This window comes from Camelus dromedarius, chromosome 2, assembly GCF_036321535.1.
Source record: "Camelus dromedarius isolate mCamDro1 chromosome 2, mCamDro1.pat, whole genome shotgun sequence".
Lineage (NCBI taxonomy): Eukaryota > Metazoa > Chordata > Mammalia > Artiodactyla > Camelidae > Camelus > Camelus dromedarius.
In genome coordinates, this window is record NC_087437.1 from 32,162,657 (window position 1) to 32,188,990 (window position 26,334).

The 26,334-nt window shown below is 37.5% G+C and overlaps 1 protein-coding gene across 8 annotated transcripts in view; it reads right to left on the reverse strand.

Moving 5' to 3' along the window:
* The window catches only part of VEPH1 (ventricular zone expressed PH domain containing 1), a 241,986-nt gene that overhangs the window by 209,999 nt on the left and 5,653 nt on the right, over positions 1 to 26,334 (reverse strand). For 7 of the 8 annotated variants that reach the window (XM_064492326.1, XM_064492329.1, XM_064492319.1 and 4 more), the window contains exons 2-3: positions 21,604 to 21,898; positions 1,802 to 2,017 (exon numbers count right to left, since the gene is read on the reverse strand). In XM_064492326.1, coding sequence (XP_064348396.1) covers positions 1,802 to 2,017; positions 21,604 to 21,741 — 354 coding nt within the window. In that variant the 5' untranslated portion in view covers positions 21,742 to 21,898. Of the gene's footprint in view, positions 1 to 1,801; positions 2,018 to 21,603; positions 21,899 to 25,658; positions 25,680 to 26,334 lie in introns of those variants that run through there. The other variant, XM_064492314.1, reaches the window with a different exon arrangement.

The following is a 26,334-nucleotide window of genomic DNA, read 5'->3' on the forward strand; positions in this document are numbered from 1 at the left end:
TGGCTACTAGAAAATTTTAAATTCCATGTGTGCCTCGTGTTTCCAGCTTGCATTTTATCTCTATTGGATAGTGTGGCTGGAGTCTAGACCAGTGGTTTTGAAATCACAGGGGAAGCTAGAGAATGAGGCTGGTTTGTGAATTTCTGTCTGAATGTCTGAGGAGCAGCACTTTGGAGTGAAATAATCTATGTTTCTGACATATGTCAGCAACAAAGTCAAGAATAATCAACAAACTAGGTGGTTACCAGTGGGGAAAGGGCAGGAGGGGCAACACAGGGGTGGAGTAGGAGATACAAACTATTGTGTGAAAGAGAGGTTACAAGGATGTATTGTACAACCCAGGGAATATAGCCAATATTTTGTAGTGACTATAAATAGAGTGTAACCTTTAAAAATTGTATAAAAATAAATAAAATTTTAAAAATTAATAAATATTCAAGATAAAAAAATAATCAATGAAGAACAGGTATATTAGATCTTTGCTGTTATTTCCAGCAGCATTAATCTTCCATTAATTTTGCTGAAATCCCCATTTCTTCCCCTCCCATCCCTGTCTGGGGACAAAGGAAAAACAGTGTGACAGTGTGTGTAGAGTCTTTTGCTCAGTTGACCAGTCCCTGAACTGAGCAGACAAAATGCAATATGCTCCAGTTAAGCATATGCAACTGTGAGAAAACAAACAGAACAAAGGAAGCTAACACTCACTGCTACACACAGTGCTAAATACTTTAACATAACTGGAAATTCCTGACCTGTGCTCAGTAGAACAGTAGTTCTGAGGGATGTTCATAAATGTTGTGTTGGGGATGAGACGGAAAAGGAAGTTACACAGTCAAACTACACTGCAAAATGCTGTTCTAAACAAAGTTAACCAGCTTTCTATATTGCAGGACTTTTCAGAGCCTTTAATATGCTATGAAACATTGTGACAGCTCAGAAGGGAAAAAGTCAATTCAGTATTGGTCAACTTATTTGACCACAGAATTCTTTGTAGGGAAACACCTGTCAACATTACTGGTTGATAAAAGTTGTCATAGATAATGTCATTTCATCTGCATTTTATAGGGAGGAAACTGTGGCTTAGAAGTTATGTGACTTGCCCAACATTTCAATTTTACATAATTAGTTTGTGGCTGAACCAAAGTTCCAAATTGATATTTACACTGGAGAGAAGAATTTAAACATGATGATAACAGGCAAATATTACTATCATGGAAAATTCACAATACATATAGCAATGCACTTAAAAATGACTTAGTTCAGTCATCTACATTGTGATGTACACAAGAAATAGACACATTGTAAACTGACTATACTTCAATTAAACAAACAAACAAAAACAGCACCATCAAACAAGTGGATTTAAAAAAAAATGACTTAGTTTTCTCTACATATTCCAAGCTCACCATCCCTCAATTCAGACTCCACCCTCTCTTTGGTCTCCTTGGATGAAAGAGGACTCCTTTTCTGAACTTTTCAATATTCCTCATTGGGATCTTGACACACAGTGCTTTACTGTTAGCTTTTTATATGTACACATCTTCTCTCTCCAAACAGATCAGAGTTTGCTGTGGTGTCACTTTGAATTCGCCACAGTGCATCTTGCATAAAAGCAGGGGCTCGGTAGAACTTTCTTGGTTTATTAGTTATCAACCTGCCTGGCTTAGCTATTGATGGTTTGTGGTGTCTTTTTACAGTATCTGAACACTACAGAAACACTGGTTCTTGGTTCAGAAATACCATGTGTTCACCTAAGCTGCCAAGCCAGTATCAAATAGTGCGATGCTGAACACTGACATACCTGTAAAATGCAACTCATGATATCAGATGCGATTTTTGCATGAGGAGTGTCTTCGTCTCTCCCAGAGGGTTTCAGGTTGTGTTCCAAGCAGGAATCCCAGAGCCCCACAAGGGCCTTTGCATGCTTTTCAATTGACTCTGTCTCTCTGATGGCTGTTGTAATTCGAGTGATACAGATTTCAACCACTGCCTGGTCATTGTTATTGGTTTGGTAATCCTGTTTGAAAGAAAACCTTCATGTTAAATAATATTCTGGAAAGTTATCATTCCAAGGACCTACAAAAGACAAAGTTGGTCATTTAGCAAATGGGTGTGCCACAGTGTGTGCTGAGGAATGAGGCTGTAAAGCCCTTTGCAATACCTTCTTCCTTGGAGATGAGAATCCTGTGGACAAGGCAGATATGCAAATGTGCTAAAATCAAGCAGGTTTGTACTATCACAGATACACAGGGAGCAGTGTGAGTCTGAAGGAGTTTAATTATTCACATGCAAGTGGGTTCAAATTTCAGGCTATTTCAGTTTCTAAGTTCATTAGAAGTCAAGGTTGACTTTTTGCTGATATTTCAGCAAAATTTGTGAAATGTTTCAAGTTATCCTCCAATTAATTTCCCCCTACAAGCTTTCTCTCTTTCTGTACACAATAGAACACATCGTTTCATCTCTCCCTTTTCAATTCAAATAACTTCCAAATCCATTTTAGCTTTCCCCAAATTTCCCTCCATTCCTCTATTTTAATTCTCTCTCAAATACCTACTCATTTTTATTGAGAAATAATATGACCCTTCAAAACATCTAAATGTGAAAAATAGGCCCATCACTTCAATTTGGAAAGCTGGCCTAATGTGAACTCTGCATGGTGGACTGATATTATTGAATACATAACAGAAGAGGGTAAGTGTGTAGACTCTTACACCATCGTGCACCCTTAGAGACAGGAAGTGATGGAGTTTTCTGTCCAATTGCAAGCTCCAGCTCGACCTTCTTTCTACTATTACAACTAATGTTGCAGTAAACATCATGTGCATGAAGCCCTCTCCACACTGTAGATTATGTGTAGCCTAGATTCTCCAAAAGTGGAAATTTCTAACACAAAGGACAGGAACATTTTAAGGCTCATGATACATACTGCCAAACTATTTTCCAGAAAGGTCTTTCTGACTTACACTCCCATCAGCTCGGTAAAAGCATGCTCTGCCCATTGTACCTCTGTGAGATCAGAGTATTTTTAATTTTTGCTAATTTGATCAGTGAAAAACAGTATCTCATGGCTGTTTTACTTGGAATTTCTTGACCAGAAGTAAGGTCGAATATTTTCACATGTTTATTTGCCATTTGTATTTCCTCCTTTGGGAATTTCCCATTGTATCTTCTATTTTTCCTTAAACGACTTCACTACATTTTTTTTTTGTCTTTGGTGAAATAATCTCTCTTTCTATTAATTAAGTCAACTTTTGGCATATTGATTGTGAATGTGTCGCCATGTTCATTATTTTTAGTTTTTTTTGCTGTAATTTATTAACATGCTAAGGTTTTAGACAAATTTGTCAATCTTGGAGATCTTACTGTTTTACCTTTTTTTATTTGGAAATTTAAGGTTATTAAATTATTTTTTTTTTTGAAATGATAATACATGGACATGGTACAAAAATACAAAAGATAAAAAGAAAAGGTTTACAGTGAACTTAGTCTCCCTCTCACCTCAGTTCCCTCCCCTCCCTTCCCCAGGGAAACTATGCTCACCAGTTTGTCATGTATTTGACAGATGGACTCTAAGCTCATACAAGTACCCATCTACACACACTCCTTTCTTTCTTTCTTTGTGAGTCCCTTAATAGCTTTTTTCACCTTCACATTTTCTTTATTCAAAGGTTGAATAAACGATTACCTGTATTTTTTTCTAAATCAAACAAAACTTGACAAACATTCAACATTTAGTATTTTAGAAATTAATCTTTTAACCATTCACTTAGGGCTTGAGTCTATCTGGTATTTATGGAAGTAAGTAAAGAAATACATTTTCTACTAAATAGATAATCCAATTTTCCCACCGTTACGTACTGAATGATTCATTTCCTAGTAATTGTTTTATATATATATATATATATACATACATATATATATGTCAGGTTGTATTTCAGGGATGTATTTTGTTTGCTTGTTCAATTTTTTCAATTCTACAATACTAATTTTGCCATTTTCTTCATACAAGCGCCACAAATTTTTAAATGTGTTTCCTAGTATATTTTATGTCTTTGTTGTTGCTGTAAACAAAATCTTTGTGTTTTCCTCATTAGAATTTTTATTGCTGATTAAGTCAATCTACAGCCTTTTGAGGGTATTTATTTTGTACCAAGTTGTTTACCTCGTCTCCTTAATTATAATATTTTTTCAGATGATTTTCTTGGGTTTTCTAGAAAGATTTCTGTATAGTATCTATACTCTTTATATATCTCATGGCTTATTGTGTCAGCTAGAACTTCCTAAGCTATTTCATGTAAGGAGGGTAAATGCAAGAATGCTGGTTTAGTTTCTGGTTTTAGTTCCTGATTTTTCATATAAATTTTTTTGGTCAAAACCAAGAAAATACTGTAAATGTTTTAAATCATACAGGATGTATCACTATCTTCCTATTTTGAAAGTTTGAATATTTGTTTTAATTTTTTAAGATGTTCTCTCAGCATCTATAGAGGTAACCAAACATTTTTTTCTTAGCTGGCTATGGATGTGAAGCATTATGTCAACATATAGTATGAAATTTCCAAATATCAACCCATCACCACATTCCTAGAATGAACACCACCTGGTTTGGTGGACTATTTCAGTGTATTTTCTTTTACCTTCCTCCTTTGTTGCTTAGTGTATTATTTCTTTTAATGCAGCAGAATTATTACTTGTGCCAAGCCCTATACAGTAAATAGGTTCTCATGGAGCCAAGTCATAGAGAAAAAATGGAATATTAAACAACAAAAAATAATGCTAAATTTTTCAAAAATCTCTGCAGCAACCAAAAAACCAAAACCATCCTTAGGGGAGAAAAATAACAGAGAACACCCCGGGGCTAAAACCACTATCATTGACCACAGCTATTCTTGTAAAAAACTTATTTTAATGACATCATCTTCAAATATGAAGCAACATCATACTGGTTACTTTTATGTAATAAAGGAAATATATACATAGAGTCAGATGGAGAAGAGAACTAATGCCACTGACAGAAGGAAGACTATATTCCAACTGTAGTTGCTAAGATGGTTAGTGTGATTGATCCACAACATTTTCCTCTAAGCTCTCTGGAATCCAGGAAGAGGAGGAAATGGTATACAACGTTACTTCCAGAACATGTACTAGTACCTGGTACATAGTTGATGTTCAGTAAAGGTTCATTGGTTTGTTTTTTTATATTTATTTCTTTCTTTCTTTCTTTATTTATTTATTCATTCATTCATTCATTCATTCATTTTATTTATTTATTGAAGTATAGCTGATATATAATATTGTGTTAGTTTCAGGTGTACAGCATAGTGATTCAGTATTTTTCAGATTATATTCTATTAAATTATGGGTTATTTTAAGATAAGGAGTATAATTTCCTGTGCAATACAATAAATCCATGTTGCTTACCTATTTTTATATATAGTAGTTTGTATCTGTTAATCCCATACCCCTGATTTGTCCCTCTCCACTTCTCTCTCCCCCTTGGCAACCAGAAGTTTGTCTGTGAATCTATTTCTGTTTTGTATACACATTCATTTGTATTATTTTTTAGATCCCATATGTAAATGATGTCATAAAGTATTTGTCCCTCTCTGACTTATTTAACTAAGCATAATACTCTCATTGGTTTTAATTGAATAGGAAAGAAGATTTTCTTGGCACTAATTTTTAAAACTTAATTATTTGAAAAAATACATTTATGAATCTTTACTTATGACTTAATTTAAAAAAATAGAAATAAGAAAAATGTCTCCCTTTCCCCTTGCTCACTACTCTCCCACAAAGAACCAAGTTATTACTGTCTTATGTATCCTTCTAAAGATCTGTTATAGACATTGAGGCAAATTTCTGTATGTACATACAGAAATAGATGATACACATACCTACATACACATACATAACACACCCACTCCTTATTTTACACACAAATGGAAGCATAATGTACATACAAATCCGTATCTTGCTTTTTTACTTCATACTGAATCTTGGAAATCTTTTCAAACTAACATATTAAGAGTTTCCCCATTTACTTTTATGGCAGAATGGTATTCCAATGTAAGGATGTACCATCGTATATTTAATTTGCCCCCCACTGATTAACATTTAGGCAGTTTCTGGTCTTTGGAATCACAAAAAACGTTGCACTGACTAACCTCCTATGCAAGTCACTTCACGCTTACAGGGGCCTGTGCATAGGACAAATTCCTATAAGTCAAAGTAGGCTGGTATCTCTTCATTATTTTTGTTTCAGTTTTTTTTTCCTGGTTGTTATCACCATTATTGTTGTTGTTATTATTACTACTACTACTACTATTACACAGGAGCTATAGAATCAGCTTGTCTGGTTCCAAAAAAAGTTTCTGATGGTTTTTGTATTAAAAGATTTTGATTAACTTAGGAATAACTGACATATTTATGATGCCGAGTTTCGTATGTAAGAACATAGCATGCCTTTCTGATGGTAAATGGACAATGGAGCAGTCACAACCTGAGAAAGGTATGGAGTCCAGGGACTCAGATCCCTCAAGAAAAAAGCATCTGTTCAGCTAGCTAAGAAGCAACTTAAACCAGCAGAGGTGCTACCTGAAGGTAAGAAGAATCTAGAATGGGTGGTAGAGGAGGGAGATTACATTAACTTTCTTGTTGCTGCTTTAATGAGTCATCACATACTTAGAGGCTCAAGAATTTGTGTTGATAAATTAATTTTCTTACAGTTCTGGAGGTCAGAAGTTGAAAATCAGTCACACTGGGCTAAAGCAGGGACGGCTTTCTGGAGGCTCTGAGGGGAGATTCCAATTCCTTTTCTTTTCTAGCTTCTACAGGTTATCTGCATTCCTTGACTCATGACCTCCATGAGCCTCCATCTTCAAAGTGCATCATTCCAACCTCTGCTTCCATCATTTCACCTCCTTCTTTTGTCTCTGACTTTCCTGCCTCCCTATTGCAAGGATCCTTGTGATTATATTGAGCCCACCCAGATAATACAGAACACTCTCCTCATGTCAAGATCCTTAACTATATTACATATGAAAAATGCCTTTTTTTAATGTAAGATAAAATTCACAGGTTCTGGGCTTTAAGATGTGGACATATTTTGGGAGCCATCACTCAGCCTATCACAGAGACTGTGAACACCAACTGCAGCCTTGACACCAGCTGCAGTGGTACAGATGACAGGTCCTCTCACTAACCTCCTTCTTGTAAATTTCTTCAGGAAAAGAGATCAATCAGCATCTCAGAGAAGCCGTTTCCAGATAGGAGGAAATTATTATATAAAGCAAATGGATTCAAAGGCAGACTGCAGTGGAGACTGTGGTCCACTGTCCAAATCCCCCTCTAGCACAAAGGAACTCATTTTCTCAGTTACTAGTTCATAGCCAAGTCTGCCTGCCAAAACTGTCCTTGATCAAAGGAAACAGCCTCACCCAAGATTCTATTTCTCCCTTGGAACAGCCATTTTAGATTAGATCCCTGGGAACCCAATTACAACAGAGTTAATATAGATGGCATTGAGAAACATAGTAAACCATGCCTAAACAATGGTTTAACAATAAATAGCAAGGAGATTTTCATGTGGATGAAACAAGCCTCAATAAAAGTTGAAGGTGAAAGTCAATGAAAGTACCTGGCCTATATATGTGCCTTGGTTCATGAACTCAGAAATTCAATTTCTATGCTAAGAGAGTATTGAATTTTTAAGGAATTCTGAAAAAGGTGCCTTGGAATGAGGCTGGTGTGTGCAGGATCATGTCAGTCAGACTGCTGAACAAAAGGCATCTATTCTAAGATTTCTAACTAGAAAAGTTAAGCAGCTGTCCTTAAGGATAAATTACTTCAAACTGGTTGTAAGTTCAGCTATGCTAATATAGCAGGTATAGGTGCATCAGTTATGAATCTTAATATTACTGTGAAGCTCTTGATGCTAAATAATTTCTTATTCCATACCACTTTACTAAGAAGTAAACAGATTTTCAGCAGGAAAAAAATTCATGTATTCAAATTCCTATGTAAGACATGAAGAAAAATTTATTCTTTAAAAAAGGAGAATTCCTTCAGTGAGGGGAAAAATCTGAATTAATAATTAACTGCTTCCTTCAGCAAGTATTCAAAATGACCAAAAACAAACAAACAAACAAAAAACCCTTTTAAATTATTTGAATGATGTAATTAAATAGTTTAAAGTTTTTTGGTGAGAAATCAGCTTTGAAATTAGGGTTTTCCTGAGTCACATTCCAGGAAACACCCAGTTTTTATGAAATATATATGTGTGCATACATATGTGTTTATGGTTAAGATCAACATTGGATTAGTGCCTGTGCATATTAAAATGAATATCTTCTAAGGATCAGATCTATTTAATAGCAAACCCATTAAGCTAAGTTTAGAGATTCATTCTCACAGTGACCTGGTCATGGTCAATTTTAAAGTAATTTATCCTAAAGTGGTGGGCATGTCAAAATGGAGGAGGAGGACAATGAAAAAGCCACGCATTGTGCTGCTCTGGGTCCAGTTATCAGGATGGATCAGTCTCACTCAGCCAAAGACACTACACCTCACATCAACATCCATTAACCTTTCAGTCACCCTTCTCTATGCTGTAAACAGTCTTCATAGGGAATGGTTCACTGGCAAAAGGGAATGTGGAACATCTGAAATAAAGTGGTTAGTGGTGGGAAGAGTGGATTTGGCATGGAAGTAGAAGTTTCAGAGAGAAGATGGAAGACATTTTATGGCAGAAGATGGATCATTTCTCTTTCCCTTCCCTTAGAGGAGCATAGCATAGTGGTTATGAGTGATCATGGACTCTTGGGTCAGACTGCCAGAGCTCAAAGCTATGTTCTGATATTATCAGTTCTGCAATCTTGGACAATCATTTCTTTCTCTGTACCTCTGCTGCCTAATCCTTAAAACTGGAGTATTATTAATACTTTCCTCCTACAACTGCTGTGAGGTTTAATGAATTAACATATAGGGAAAGGATTTACAACAGTGTCTGGTACATAGTAAAAGTGCAGATAAAGGTTAGCTATTACTTTTTTTTTCCTTCTTAAGGATAGTAGAACTGTAAAAGCCAGCCCTGGTTTTATAACTTGTAGAGAGTTGCAAATATTTCTTTCTGTAGTTATAATTTTTGTACATCTATTCCACAACCACTTAATAATATATAGCACAAAAAAGACCACATAGTTACTCCCCTCTTATAGTTACATTCTACATTGGCATTTATACTAACAATCCTTTATATTTGTATCCCTCTTTCCACTTTTAAAACCACACATATATGCATACCTCACTTACTTTATCATTCCAAGAATCTTCAAAGTCAAGACATTAACAACAACAGTACCAACAAAAACAAAAGTTGTCCTTGAGCTGATAAAATCACTGGGGTTCCCAGCAGAAGCAAACATAAAATTACTTTGAGGGGTGAAACATTCAACCCTCAAGCCACTCATTAGTCACACAATTGAAATCTTTATTCAAATGGAACTAAAAAAGCCAAAACTGTAAAACATTCGAGGAAATAAGCACATATGAGTATGCCAGCAGATGAAATTTATAGCAGATTAGAGATTCAAAAATTTCAGGTAATAGAATTATTGACCTCAAATTATCCAATTACATGTTCAAAATGATTCAATGTATAAAGGAAAATTATTTTTATGAACAAAGACCAAGTCACTTTCAAAAGGACCAGAAAGATGTCAAGAAGAATCAGATGAAACTTGGAATGGAAACCAAACAAAATGTGGATAGAAACAAAAAGACTCAATGGATTGGAATATAGAGCTGAGGAAAGAAAAAAAAATGTACCACATAGAGATAGAAAATACAAAAGATCAAGAGACATAGAGTTACAAAACATTTTGTGTATGTGTGTGTGTGTGATGAGAACCTTTAAGGTCTACTCTCTTAGCAAATTTCAAATATGCAATATAGTATTATTAACTATCATCATAGGGGGAAAATTTATAACTTTGTATGGTGAAAGATGTTACCTAGACCTATTGTGGTGATCATTTGGCAATATATACAAATATTGAATCATTATGTTGCACATCTGAAACTAATAATAACATTATATGTGAATTATCCTTCAGTTTAAAAAAGAAAAACATGGAGGATAAAATAGGGTAGAATATGAAGGATATGAGGGCAATGCTTTTTGTTTGCTTTTTTTACTATTATATTCCCAATGTCTAAAATACTGCTGGAAGATAGCAGGTACTCAAAGCATATTGGTGGAATGCATAAATAAGTGAATAAATGGGATTTCCAGAAGGAGAGATGAGATGGAAAAGGCAATATTTGATATATTTAAGAACTTTCCAAATTTGATAAGAGGCATAAAACTCAAAATCACAAAACACAATTGAGTATTAAGTAGAAACATACAAATTAAAACAACAGCTAAACACATAATAATGAAAACCTATAATATCAAAGACACAGAAAAAAAATTAAACCAGAAAAAGTAGATTATATACAAAGGAATGACAAACTGACAGCAGATTGCATAACAGCAATATTAGAGATTACTGAGGAATCAAAAGACCGCCAATCTAGAAATCTATATCCAGGTAATTATCATTCAAAATTAAGGGTAAAATAAAGACTTTTTCAGAAAAACAAACATTGAGTGTTTATTACTAACTGACCTTCATTGAAGGGACTTTAAAACATAAACGTCAGAAAGTAGGAATTTGGATTCAGAAGGGAAAAAAAGAGAGAGAGAGAGAAAATGAAAAAAAAAAAAAAAAAGAAGAATGGTGAGAAAAGAAACAGGGAAACATTAGGTACTCAAAGTAAGCAATGGTTGAATTAAAAATAAAATAAGTAATTTTAAAGAACAATTTTGAGGGCATTAAACAAGGTAGAATAAAAGTATGGCTTAAGAACATTTAAGATGGGCATTAAAGTGTTTCAAGTTCCTTGTGGTAATAGAAGGAGAATACAGCTATGCATAACTTTAGACAAACTCATTATAATTCATCAAATATAAGAAGGTGTCAATTATAAGACCTACCACTATGAAGAAAGAGAAAAACTTGCCATTTAACTGTGAGTTATATCATGCCTTAAAGAAAATCTTATGTATGGCATGAATTCATTTTTTTGAAATTTCTTTCTTCTATTCTAAGGGAATTGCCCCTGTCTCCCACTTTCAATTTCATTACTTATTATAATAGACAATCTTTTACAAATATCTCAGTAACAAAAAAGTGGGGTTTTTTTTGTTTGTTTGCTTGCTTGTTTTTACATCAAATAAAGCTCTCAGTTACTGTTTTGCAAGAAAAGATGGAATTTCTATCTTTCTCCCAGTGATGAGTATTTAGCTCACTAATGTAAAATTTATACCCTGGTGCTCTCTTTCCATGCATCTCTGCATTGCTAATAAGTTTTTGTTTCAGTGCCACATTATATCTAGAAGTTTTGAAACATTTTAAACGGATATTTAACTCAACATTGGTAATTATAATGTACCTAATTCAGCTGGAATGGTAACAATATGAAAAGCTATGGCAAGATCATGCACATGTAGGCAATGACAACTATATCATGCATAATGCCTGGCTAACAGCAATTGTCAGATTGCAATCAACTATGAAATATATACTTGTTTCAGAGACATAGATATGTGAAAAATGTCATAGTGTTGATGAAATATGGTAAATATCTTTGCTAAAATTTTAAAGTCAATTACTAAAAGAATAAAAATAGAATGTATAACTATCAAGCCACTAGAGCCAAAAGAGGTGGCAAATAAAATGATAAAAATCAGTTTAAGATGGTAGAAAAAATAAATTAGAATTTAGAAAAATCAGGAAATGCAACACAAAATAAAATGGAGAAATACATCCAAATATATCATTTATCACAATAAATACAAACAGACTAAATTTATCAATAGAAAGAGATTTTCAATTTGGGTTATTTTTAAAATCTACTCATATAGTATTAACAAATTATATTTAAGTCATAAGGGCATAGAAAGGTAAAAAGTAAAAAGTTAGAAAAAGAGAAAATAGGCAACCACTACTTCAAAGAAAACAGGCAAAACAGAATAAAGATGGTCAGTAAGTAACAATAAAAGGAAAAGTTCTGAAAGGAAGAAGTAACCATTCTAAACTTGTACACGTAATTAAAAAAAAAAAAAAGCCCTCAAATTTACAAAGCAATCTTGATAAAAGTACAAGGAGAAATTGGTAAATCTAAAATTACACTGTAAAAGTTTAAAACACCTCTCTTAGCAATTGGCAGTCCAAGCAAACATGATTTTACTGAGGATATAGAAAATTTGAACACTATAACTAACAAGGGTTCTTTAATCAACAGGCTTAATATCATATACTCAATGATTAGAAAATACACATTCCTCTGGGACACATATGAAACATCTAAAGAGGCTGTATAGTGTGGTGCTGAGAACAGTTTCTGAAGCCAAACTCTCTGGACTTGATTTTAGGCTCTACTATTTACTAGCTATATAATCTTGAACAAGTTAAATTACTAAACCCTGTGTCTCAGTTTCCTCATCTATAAAATGGGGATAATATTAGTGTATTTATCTCAAAAGTTTATTGAAAGGAATAAACCTATTAACTTGTAACAAGCTCTTAGAACAGTTCCTGGAACAAAGAAAGTGCTACAAAGCCATTAGCTGTTATTATGTACACAAATTAGCCAAAAGCTACACTACAAAGTAAGTCTCAACAATTTCCAAACAATTGGTATTATGCAGTTCACATTCTCTGACTACAATGCAGTTAAATTTTAACTCAACAGCAAGAAGATTACAGAAATTCATTGGGAAATTAAAGCACAAACTTCTAACTTACTTATGAGTCCAAGAGAAAATCACACAAAATAGAAAAGTATTTAGAATTCATAATGAAAATACTATATCTCAGAAACTTGTAGGATGAAATTAAGTGGTACTTAGCAAGAAATATATGGTCTTAAATGCTTACATTAAAAAACAAGAAAGTTAAAAAATAAATCAATACAGCTGAGGGAATTAGAAAAAAAAAAAAAAAACAGCAGAATACAACCAGAGAAAGAACAAAGAGGAAAACCGTAAACAGTAAAAAAAAAAAAAAAAAAAAAAAAGAAAGAAAGAAAAAGAAAAGAAATTAATAATAGGAAAAAAAACCCTTTATAGATGATTAATAAACTAAAAGCTTTAAAAAAGACAAAACTGAAAATACTGATAAAAGAAAGTATCAGTGAAAAAGACTATTTAAATACAGATGCAGCAGAACACAAAAAATAAGAATAATGTGAACAATTTTATGCCAGTAAATTTGAAAACTCACATAAGATGCACAATTTCCTAGAAATTCTACTTTATCAAAGGTGACTGAAGCAAAAATCCCTCAATTTTCTTCAAAGAAATTGAATCAGTACCTTAAAAATCTACCAAAACAAACAAACTCATGGTGCCCAAAGGGTTTTATAGCTTTCTATGAAATCAAGGAATGATCATCACAATCTTATAAAATTGTAAATAGAAATGTGGAAATATTTTTCAACTCACTTTATAAGATTAGCATTTATTAAATATCTTGATATCAAAACCAGGTTAAAATTAGTAGAAGAAAGGATAATTACAGGCCAATCTTACAGTTCTGAAACTCCTTTAAAAATAGCAAACCAAATCAGGAAATGTATTAAAATAAATGTAAATTTTTACTTTATCCCATGAAAGCAATAATGGTTTTATATTTTTAAAATTCTTACTGCAATTCACCACATTAACAGATTAAAAGGGAAAACAGGATTATTTCAAAAGAGCAGAAAAAGTAGTTGATAAACTTAACCATTCTTAGAAAAATAGGAATCAAAGGAAACCTCCTTAATCTGACAAAAGGTATTAACCAAGAGCCTGGAGCAAACATTATACTTACATTGAAAAGTCAGAAAACTCTCTTTAAAGAATGAAAAAAGGATATCTGCTATCCCCTTTCTAGTCAACATTGTTCTCAAGAGCTAGTCAGGACCATGAGAAATCAAAGACATAAGAATTGAAAAGGAAGAAACAAAGCCATCATTATTTTAAGATAATGAATGAATGTATACATAAAAAATTCCAAAGAATGTGCTTCTCTTTTCTCTAAAAAAAAAAAAAAATCCTTTCTTAGACTCCCTGTTTGTTTCTAATTACCATTCCATTTCCTTACTCCTCTCGGTAGGAAATGCCTAGAGTCTTCACTGCTCATTTTCTTCAAATCTCCTCCCAATCTGTCCTTAACTCCAATCCAGTGTTCACTCCTCTCTATCCAATGATAGTGCTTTTGTCAAGTCACAATGAGCTCATGTGCTGAATTAATGGTCAACTCTCAGTCCTCATCTCACCTCACCTATCAGCAGCATTCGACATTGCTCTGTCCTTGACAGTTTCTCCACTTGGCTTTCAGGACATCATGCTCTTCTGACTTTCTCCCTCCTTCACTGGACCTTTCTCTCAGTCTACTTTACTGTTTCTTCATCATCTCCTTGATCTCTGAGCACTGGGCTTAGTCTTTGGACATTTTTATTTTTTGTCTACACTCACTCCCTCGATGATCCCACCCAGTCTCAAGGCTGATGAATTCCAAAATTATAATGTCCAGCTCAGACTTCTCAACTCCAGACTTATACATCCAACACAATATCTCCAGTCAGATGTCTGACAGCTCAAACTTTCCATATCTGAAGAACTCTTGATTCCTTTCTAACCCTCCCCCAAATCTGTTTCTTCCAGTCTTCTCCATCTTACTTAACAACAAATGTATCATTCTAGTTTTTCAGGCCAAAAATCTTCGCATCCTCTCTCTCTCTTTTTTAAAATGCCATCCCCATATCAGCAAATCTTGTTGGTTCCAGCTTCAGAATATATCCAGAATCTGAACACTTCTTATCACCTCTATTACTCCAAGAGTCTCTGTTATTTCCTATATCTGGATTATTGCAGAGCATGTTAATTGGCCCCTCTGATTACACCCTTGCCTTTTTTGCAGACTCTTCTCAAAACGGAAAGAAGAAAGTCAGGTCATGTTACTTCTCTGGTCAGAACTCTCCAATGGCTTTCCAAGGCCCTATGTGATCCAGCCTCCACTTCCCTTCTAACGACCTCCTATGATTCTTCTACCTTGCTCCCTCTGCTACAACCACACTGGCCTTCTTGTTGTTCCCCAAAGACTCTAGGCTGCCCCCAACTTAACGACCTTTGTACTTAATGGTTCCTCTACCTTAAATGATTTCCTGCAAGCGTCCACAGCATTGTTTTCTCATCTCATTCATGTTTAGCTTAAATGTCTGCTTCCTAGCATGGCCTCCCTTGTCTGCCCTACTTAAAATTTCAAACCTCCAACGTCATGTCCCCATTCTCTTATTTTATTTTTCTACACAGCATTTATCCTCTTCTGATATACTATGTATTTTCCTTATTTATTTTGTTTATTTTCTGTCTCATCTAGTTAAAGAGATGATGGCAGGGTTTCTTGGTTTTTGATTTTGGTCTGTTTTGCTTACTCCTTTCTCCCCAGCATCCAGTACGGTGTCTAGCACATAGTTAAGTGCCTAATAAATATTTGTTAGGCAAGTTATTAGGATTAATAAGAGAGTTGAAGCAGTTTACTGGATATAACATTACTATACAAATATCATTTATGTTATAATCACCTCAAAAATAGTTGGAAAATATAATCTTTAAAGATCTTTATCATCTCGGATTAAAAATTAAAAAAACTTAGTAAATGTAAAAAAAAGATGTACAAGTCTCAAGATCCCTAACAAATAAGTTTATAAAACTTTATTAAAAGATATTTAAGAAGATCTAAATAAATGGAAAGATATACAATATCTACAGACAAGAAGATAGTACCATAAATATGTTAATTTTCTTCAAATTAATCTGTACGTATAATGAAATTCCAATCAGGATACTGACAGAATTATTCATGAAACTTGAAAAATTATTCATGAAAATTAATAAAAACTGTTAAAGAACAAAAACAAATCAAAGCAATTTTAAAGAAAGAGTTTGGGGATACCTGTCCTATCATGTATCAAGACATTACAGTAAAAAGCAAGCTATATTTGGAATAACAGACATACAACGTCCACAAAAGATAAAGGTTTTGTAGAAGAATATACAAAAAACTACTTCAAATTAATAAGAACAGATTTTAAAACCTCAATAGAAAAATAGAAAGGAAAAAAACCCCAAGTCATAAAGAGGTGCTTTTCTAAAAAGGAAACCCAAATGGCAAATAGCAAATTAACGTATGAAAAAACAGCTGGCCTCCCCAATAGAGGAGTGAAAGTTTTAATAACCATCAGACACTGCTTCACCTAAATAGACAGAAACTAAAAATTTGATAAAAGCAAGTACTGAGCAGGAAATAAAGCCACTGGGACTCTCAGACATGGCTGATGGGAATATAAGTTGGTAAAACCACACTGGAGAGCAATTAGTGGTTTATCAGAAAATTTAAAGTATACAAAGCCCCCATATCAGCTTGACTGTGTACACGAGAAATTAAGCACATTTGCCAAAAGTGATAATTATAAGAATGTTCACTGTAGCACTATTAAAACAGAGAAAGTCCATCAAAAGAAGATTGGTCAAATAAACTGTGGCATAGTCATGTGAAGGGATATTCTATCCCACTGAAAACAAGTAAATTGGAACCACATGTACTAATACAGATAAACTTTGAAAACATAACATTGAGCCTTATGATGCTATTTATATAAAGTTTAAAAACATGAACTACAGTGCTATGAATCATTTTTGAGCCATGCACATGTAGCAAAGAAATAAAAACATATTTGCATAAATACCCTAACAGGATATTGATTAGCACAGCAAGGCAAGGGAGGAGCACTGGGTTAGAGAGACACATGCAGGTGATACAAATTTCATTTAATTTCTTAACTTGGGTGATTTTTGTGTACCTAACATTGGATTGAGCATGGGTGAGCACCATGGGAAAGGTGGAGTTGGGAGTGTGAGAAGAGGCTAAGTGGATAGGGAGACAATCCCACCTGAGGAGTCTGGGAGGAAAGCCAAGGTAGTAGAAGAAATGAGTATTAGGTAAGGGTAGTCCAGGAAGGACTAGAAAGGAAAAGACAAAACTTAAAGCATATTTGAGAACTTAGACTTTTGAGTAAGAAGTCACCTTTTCAAACCAAGCCTAAACTCCCTCGATGATCCCATCCAGTCTCAAGGCTGATGAATTCCAAAATTTGAATTTCATCATAAGGATGAAATATTTTCCAGCTCTGTTTTGGAGTAACTGATAGAAAAAGAGGGCATGGACTACAGAGCGGTTGTTTTGTGAGTGACTTTGAGGGAAGGGTTAGAGGCTTGCTTACTGAATTTTCAGATTCTACCAAGCTGGGAGTAACTAATATATTGGACAGAATCATGGTTTTTAAAAGGTATGGATATCCTGGAATGAGAGCCTGAAGATAAGAATATTATTTCAGTGGCTTAAAATGTGACATGATACACTTTAATTTTTTTTTTCAAGTTATCTGATTACAATTCTTGATTTAACTTGAGGATCTTGGCACATGACAGGATAAATGTGGCCAAATGTGTGATGTCACTATTGAAAAGAAATTTTAGAAACAGAGTATCTGACTAGTATCAGCAATTGTTCCAAGCAATTAGTTCAAGTACTAGGCAATGATAAATTACAATCATAAATTTAAAAGATTCCGGGGAGGGTAACCAGAATGCTGAGAATGCAGGCAATACTTGGTGGCTACAATGAGGCATCCTCTAAGAATATGGAAACAAGATTGCCCTTTAAGGATTAAACAAGCAAAAAAATCCACTTGTATGATTGGGATTAGCCAGCTATGGAGCTAAAACTCCAGACACTGTCTCTACATGAGTGACTTGACAGGTCAGTTAAATACAATCTCAGGGAAGTAGGGCTAAAATGTGACTATAATAGAGGTGGAAGGAGCTTAATCAATAATATTCCTTGTCTAGAGAAAGACTGAGTAAAGAGACATTGGGAGAACAGCATGGAACACACAAGAATTCTGACAGACATGTTATAATTTTCATTGTAAATCAATCAGTCAGCATTCTATTTTATACTTCTGATAGCATGATTTAAATAATATTTCTCATGTACTGACAAAATTGAGTTTCCAGACCTGAGACTTGGAAACATGAGTTGGTGTAACCTTTCCTGGCTATAGGCCCCTTCTTTGTCATGGAAAGACATAAAGACACTAAGGATATTCAGCTAGAAAGAAAGAAGCCAGAGTTGAGAACTGATACCTATCTATCTGCATATGTTTAAAGTTCTTGTAGGAATAGAGGTTTGATTGTTGGGGGCAGAGAACAGAACAAAGAATAATAGATGGAAAATACAAAGAGTGAGATTTCATTTGGCTGAAAGGAGGAACACACTAACAATCTGAACTTCCAACAGTGAAACAGCTATCACTTTGTCGGTTGGGAGTCTTTGGTCATAAGTAACAGAAAAAGTCTGGATAACTGTAGCAAAATAAATAAACAAACAAATAAAATAATTAAAAGATATGAGGCAGCTCACAAATTTGAAGGAAAAACTGAAGTACCTGGCCTTAGAAAGACAATGACCCAGGCAGCTGTTGTGATAGATGGGCAGAAACCAAAGCACTGCCTCTTTGGGACGCCATCATCAATGGTAAATCACCCTTGGCTGATTTCTTTCCTAGAATTAATAGGAAAGAAATTCTGATTGGTATAGCTTGGGTCAAGTGTCCCCACTCCCGCCCTCCCCTCTCACTGGCAGGGGCAAGGTAGGGAACCTTGACTCAAGGACAGATCAAGGAAAGCTTCAAGCAATGGAAAGAGGGAACTTATCCAAGGAAAACTGAGGAGCAGGGAAAAAATATCAGAAACCTACTATGTCCTCATCATTGCAAGTATAGGAGAGGCCACCTACTTGTCAGAAATCTTAAAGAAGGGATTTCTGTGCTGAAAGGAAGTTGGAAAAGATGACTTAGAAGGTCCCTTCCAGTTCTATGTTTCTAAGGAGGAACTGAGAAGTGAAACTGATTGCTGAGATCCAGGGTCACTAGGAAAGGCTTGAGAAGGAATATTTACCTGGTCCTGGTTATAAGCGAAGGATGGATGCAGCTAACAGGAAAGTGAGCCAAAGGGTAAGTACAGTGGTTCAGTGGACTAAGCACTGGTATTGGTCACTGAATGTCATGGGAACTGAGGCATCAGGAAAAGGTTTTGATAACAATGGGGAGACATGTAATAAAATCTGGCTTAAGAAGTTTAAGCTGGTAATTGTTAGTAGATTGAACTAGAGAAAGGCAAGGCCAAAGGCAGGGAGACCAATTGGTTGGAGAGCCTAAGTCAAGGTGATAGCAGCAGGAAGGGACCAGAAGGAGCAAAGTGAAGAGGCATTTCTCAGGCAGTGCCTACAGAGCTTATAGGAGAAAGGAGTGAGTGAGAGAAAGAGGTCAAGAATGACCCCAGGTTTCAAACTTAAGAGATCTAGGAAAATGATAGTGTAGCTGGAAGAAAGATGATAATTTCTAATTTAGATATATTGAGTTCGAGGTGATGAATATTAATTAGTATGAGGCTGAAGCTTAGAGAGAGACGTGAAGGTGGAAAACAAAGGTCTGGAATTCCTTCATGAAGAGACTGCACCTGAGGACATATGAACAGGTAACTTTCTCCAAGGACAGCACCTAATGCAAAAGGGCAATTAAATTTTTTAAAAAGAAGTAATCACTAAGAACTAGAACCACGAGAAATAATTTCAGGAATAAAGAAACTTGAACTGGCTTTTAAAGGAAGGGAAGGGGAGAAGGAATGCCACACATGTTTGGGGGACTGATTAGCAAATTTAAAAACTAGATTAATCTACATGATCCCTGTGTTTAAAACCTGGATTGAGCTGCATGATTTCTCTAAAAAACGATTCCTTTTATTCTGCTGCCCATTTCCTCTATGCCTCAGCTACAGATAGAGAATGGAAGAAGTGGGATGTAATAGAAGTTAGCAAATGAACAACATGGGAGAACCACTGGCTCTCCAGACCTGCTGGTCTGGTGGGATGCTGATCAGAAGGCTTAAAGAATGGACAATGCTCCTGATGACAAAGGACATACCTGGCTTAATGGTTAAAAGTAGAGACACATAATAGAACTCATCAGTCCTAAAATTCTGAATCTGGCACTCTGAGACAAAGCAATTGATGAAGGAAACAAAAGAAATCACTGACACTAGTGACCTCTAGTGGAAACAGACTTTAGGGAACTATAGATACAGATACAGATATAGATGTAGATATATTTTGTATTAGATTATATGAAATCAGTAGCATATTCAGTCAATTTATTTCAAGAGGAGTGTGAAGGAAGGGGCTGCTGGAAATAGCACACAAATCCTACCCAGAAAATGGAAATGTACCAGGAATACTTTTTTTTTTTTTTTTTTAAGTCAGACTAAGTTGATTAACGTTCTGGACACATAAGACATTACCTGAGAAAAGAAGAGTGTTTGGGCAGTGACTTCACTGGTCACTAGGGGGACTTGGCATGTGAATGGCAGCCAACAAGAGAACATGCTGACAGGTTTGAGGAGGAAGCTGCACGGGTTGCTATTATGCTTTTAAACATCTCTTGATTATGACATGGAAGAAAGCTGTTATCTCTGAAATATGCACATATTTGCTGTTCAGAAAATGGCTTGAGCCCTGTCTCTTTCCTCTGCCAGGTGAGTGTTTGTGCCAAGTGCTGGCAAACACTATTGACCTGGGAGGATGTGAGAGGATGCTTGGTGGCCTTGGCCTCTGAAATGGGACCAATCTCAGGAAGGCTCAAGCAAGACCGAAGTCAACATCAAACCACACAGGACACTCCACATCCACTCTTTTTGGGAAGTGCTTTCAGGATATATAATCTTGATATTGAGGAGAAGCAAAGGAACAGGAGGGTTGATGGACATTTTAAATTTGTCTGATCATACCAGGGGCTAATAACAGGTGAGTTGAACTGAATGGGGGTGGGGTGTAGGAAAAGGAGAAAAGGAAAGAAATTTTTAAAAAGGAGACTATATAGAAGCAAACAGAATCAGCGTTATTAAGCCCTGGGCAACTGTCAGTTCTAGCAGCAGAGTGATGGTTGTCCTTGTCTTGTATTACCTGCCTGGCGGGAGGTGTCATCTTGCCTTCTTTCATTATTCAGCCTCCACTGCACACCCTGCTTTGTTTACAGATGCTGTTGTGCAGCTTGGTGGGTCTGCTTTCCCCCAGATTTGCTCCCTCTCCTCTCCATGTCATCTCCAGGATGTAGAAACAAACTTTAGACAGCCTTTGGGAGGATTTCACTTTGGTCTGCAATTTTCAGAGTTCTAGTCTCTGTGAATGGGCAAAAGGGCTGCCCCCCAAGTCAGTAACATCCCTGGTGTTATTTCTTAGATGCCAACTCAACCACAGAACAGAGTTAAGAGAGATCAGTGTTAGTGGTCTTTCCTCTTGCCCCTGCAAGGATGCTTTTCCCCAGGATATGTACCATCATTTGGCTCCAGAATAGGTCATTTCGGGGTCTAGTCTAAAAAACTAGTTTACTTACTGATGATGAGCTTATTATTTTAATTTGCTCCAAAGCTTCTGTCAGGCTGTCTTCAATCTCAGAGTCATCTAAGGAGAAGAGGTCGCCGGCTCGTGAAAGATCTTTTTGTCCCAAGACCAGTCTGAATAGCTGATGCATGATGAGGAGTCTGCTAATCAATGGACTGTCTGCAGGCCCAAGGCCATGCGTCTCAGTTACCAGAAGTTAGTGAGACAAAAACACATAGCAGGACATCGACTTTGTATTCCTTGAAAAGTCATTTTTCTCCAGACTTTGAGGTTTTCTTTGACACTCTCTGCAAGAGAAACAAATGACACAAAACAGCCATTAACAGAATGGCAGAATGTGAACGTAGTGCCCAGCAGAGAGAGAGGGGAAAAAAGACATTTGAAAACGTGCATGGAGCAACAGATTCTGGCTTGATGATCTTCAAAAGAATTCTTTCCTCATTTTTGTCTCAAGATGTCCTGTCAAAAATGATTAGATTTCTCCAGAATTTAATTTGAGCCTTAAAAATCAGCTTAAATTCCCCACTTTTCTCCTTTTTATGTCGTTTCTATATCCTCTCCTTCTCTCTCTGCCACAAGGAAACAAGTGGACCAGCAACAAATATGCCCAATACTTGCCAGATTTCCCCCAAACAGATTCCCATGGAAACCAGAGAAGGGCAATGAAAGGAAAAGAGAACACAAGAAACGCCTTTTTCACCCACTGCCGGTTTCCTGGATGCGGAAACCAGCGCTTACCTTCTTGGCTGGGCTTCTTTGCTACACTGACAACAGAAGCTTCCTGGCCCCTCAGTCTAGAAGATAACCTCAATACTTGCCCTATTCTGATGTACTCTCTAAACGAGCGACAATGCAATAAAGAACTCTGCCTAGGAGTCTGAGGCTAGATAAATCTCAACTTAAACTTGAACATGGAGCTTGAAGGTGAGATTTATTGCAAAGAAGGCTAAAGAGGAAGGGCTTTGGGATTGGGCAAGCCGCCCTCTACTCCCACAGGTGAAATTAAAGTCCCATTGTACTTCTTACTCAATTAACAGCCCACAGAGAGTAAGGCCATGGCACCAATTAAACAATTGATTATTCTCATCAACTCCCTTCTGGGCCTAATAAAACCACAGACCATTTGCACTGGTAGAGACCTTAGCAATCATTTCATGGTCAGGGAGGTTTCATAACTTCTCCGAGGCCCCATGGTAGCTGTGACAGTGCTGTTCTTCTAATCTCAAACCAGTGGGTTCCCCCAAAGTTTACATTAGAGTGGAGTCGCCTCAGACATACAGGTGACTTAACAACGCAGCCATGTGTTCAGAGAGTGAGAGCCGAGGGTGATTTACATAACATAAGCTGTTAGGCTGTTCTGCCCACTCTGAACGTGTTCCCCAGAAGGAGTGTGAAAAGGGAGTCTGCCGCTCCTCTGGGCATCCCGGACCTCCCCCTGAGCTCTCACTGTGGGAGCACCTCTCTGTGCTGAAGGCAATTTTAAAGTTCAAAGATACATACTCCCCCATACAATATGCTCTCTAAACACAAGCCAAATTTTTCATCAGATACTTAACCAAAGAAGCTATCAGGAGTATTTCAAATGGTGCAATTCATAGGCCAGTGAAGGGATTTCAGGAGTAGTAGTGCCCACACGCGACATTTGCGCTATCTACGAGCTTTGGAAAAATGTTGCCCGAGACTTCCACCTGCTTGTCTACATGGAAACACTGGAGGTTTTGCAAACATTAACTCATTCAATCCTCATAACAACTGTCTGAGGATATTTCATTCTTATTTTACAGGTGAGGAACCCAAGGCATAAAATAACTTGTTCAAGGCACATAGCTAGTAAACTGGAGAGCTGGGATTTGGACCCAGAGACTCCAGTGCTAGGCTCCCGCTCATAAGCACTATGGACTGATGAGGACATGTAAGGCTCCACGTGAGGTTACTGTCAGGAGTAAAGCCCCTCAGAGCATTATTAACATTTGAGGATGAAGAAATGAGTAGGATCATAAAGCAAGAAATTGAATTCTTCCCTCCGACACTGACACTGCATCCTTGTTCATCTATGCCCCGGGATTTAGGCCAACAAGAAAGCAGGGGAGTCACGAGGAAGAGAGGCTTCCAGGACGAGAAAAGAAGAGTGATGGGGAAGGTTTCAGGGGATGGGGAGAGAGGAGAGTGAAGGTCCTACAAAGTACTCTGTGCCCTGGTGAATGTGGAAGGGTGAATTACAGTATCTATAAGAAAAATTAAGGTGGTGTTTTCCTGAGTTCTCCCCTTAGCACATACTCCCCCCACCCCCTAGCTTCAACCACTTGCAGTGACAGAGTCTCTGTGAAATTATATTCAGGAAGGTAAGACACTGGATGGAAATGACTTCCCCTTGACCAGTCAGCTTGTTGGTCAGCATCTGGTACTTCCGGAAGCAGATTCAGCTGCCCCAGACATAGCAGAACCAGAGCTCTGAGAAGCAGCAGAAATATGTGCTGGGGGAGAGGAGCACCCACAGGCTTCTCCTGGGTTCCTTCTTTTCTTTCCACACTTGCAGTGACACCTGGTGTGGAGCCCCACATTCATACTTCCAACTTCAGCTGTTACCCTTGCGTGTATATTGCATGTAACATTATTGTTCAACACACAGCTGTACAAGAAGACTTTCACACACTCAGAGGTGGGAAAGGGAGAGAGGAGACTTGTCCCAAACATTCTACAATACAAGGATGACCCAGAGAAAAGTCTCCTAGGTACTATAAAAAGAAGTTTGGGGAAGAACAAGGGGGAGACTGATCTCTCCAAGGAGAAGATGACAAGGAATGGCTTTGTGGAAGAAACGGTGTTTAGCGAGAACTTTTAGAATAGATTTCATTCAGTGCATGTGTGCTGAGTACATACTAAGTCACCTGCTTGTCTAGGGACCTGGATTCAAGTTCCAGCTCGGCCACTTAGCAGTTGTGGGACCTTTGGTTCATGCTCTTTTCTTCCCCAAACCTCAGTTTCTTCATCTGCGAAACAGAGCTAATGCACACCTCATCAATCTCATCAGGTTGTTTTGTTGGAGATCAAAGCAGATAATACATAAAAGAGCACTTCATAAAATAATGACACCCCAAGCTGATGGTTAGTGGGTGTGTACCATGCATCAGGCAATATTCTGAGAGCTTCCCAAATAATGAGTCATTTAATTCTCATGACAATTCCATGCGATGAGAAACTGATGTTCAGAGAGGAAAACAACCAGCCCAGGTGGACCTGGAGAGTAGGTTGCAGAGTCAGGATTGAAAGCAGTTGGCCTCCCAGGACAAAGCCCTCTCAAGGCTGTGTGCAGCTGTATATCTGACCATGTGTGGTAATTACTGAGCGGCCTCCCTTCCCATCAGTCCTCATTTAGAGAGTGCCCTGCATCCATATCCAGGCTGCCCTCTCCTGGATAAGGATCTGCAAGGCACGTTATTTATTTTTCAGTAGCTCTGGTGTCTGGCTTCTCCTGCGGCTCTCTCTGCAACAGCAGAGAAGGTCAGAGCCAGATCAAATTCGACCTTATCTTCCAAAACTTTCCCTACACTTATGAATATCACAGACCTGTGGCCTATATGTATGTGTGCATATGCACCCGCCGTACACACACATGAATACACACACTCTGCCGCCTCCTATGCACCAAGTGCCTCACTAGATACTTTTTTCTCTCAGTTCTCCCATCAACCCTGCAGGCAGATATCATTACCAAAGAGGAAACAGGACTGGTGAGGTTAAATACCGGGCCGAGGTTACACACAGAAACAAGATTCGCATCCGAGTAGGTCAGCCTCTCAATCTCGTACTTACTGTGGGACAAAAACTGGCTAATAAAATTCCTTCCTACTCCCACCGTGGGCCCTCCTCACTTCCTTCCCTAATCTTGAAGCCCAGGTTCTCAACATTAAGTCTGTATTTTTTTAAGCAGGCGTGGCTTGTCAGGTCGGGTTTCTGTGGGAGAAACGGCCACCACAAGAGGAGGAAGGAGCCTGCCTCGCGCGACACTTTCGGGAGCCCCGGCGCGCCGTCCCCCGCGCGCGTTACCTGCGAGCTCCTCCGCGGCGCGCGGCCCTGCCCGGCGGGCCTGAGCGGGCCGGGGCGGGGGGCGCGGGCTGCGCCGGCGGACTCCGGGGACACGGCCAGCGGAATCCACTCAGCGCAGTGAACCTGAAGTTGTTCATGGCCGTGCCGGCTGGAAGAATGCAAGGAATGCAGCCTGATGCCACCGGCGGCTCCGGAGCCGGTCAGGTGACGCTGCACCTCACCCCGTGGAGAGTTACCTCTGAGCGAAACGCTCTGTTTCCTGAGGTGAGACAGAAAGCCTGCCCTGGTAGAGTGGAGTTGTTTTTAACAGAGAAAACAAAACTCCCTGTGTTCAGGGAACTCTATACCTTCCCTGAGAAGAATAGAGGGGGTAGGGGGAAGGCACGCAGAGAACAAGGTTTCGATAGGAACTCGAGCCGGTGAAGGTGAACGGGGGCGGCTGCTGGGAGCCATTTCTCAACCCCTGGAAGGGAGGAGATTTGCTGCTTAATTAACACTTGTCTCGCCCTCGCGAGACTTTGGAACGGACCGTTTGTCCGGGAAGAGACACAGCTCCTGCAGAAGTCATCCTCTTGCTCTGCCTCTACGTTACTGTCGTTGAAAGTTTCAGAATTCAGAAAGTTGCTAATAAACGGAACACACTCAACAAAGATGCATACCCTCTGCTTTTCCACTT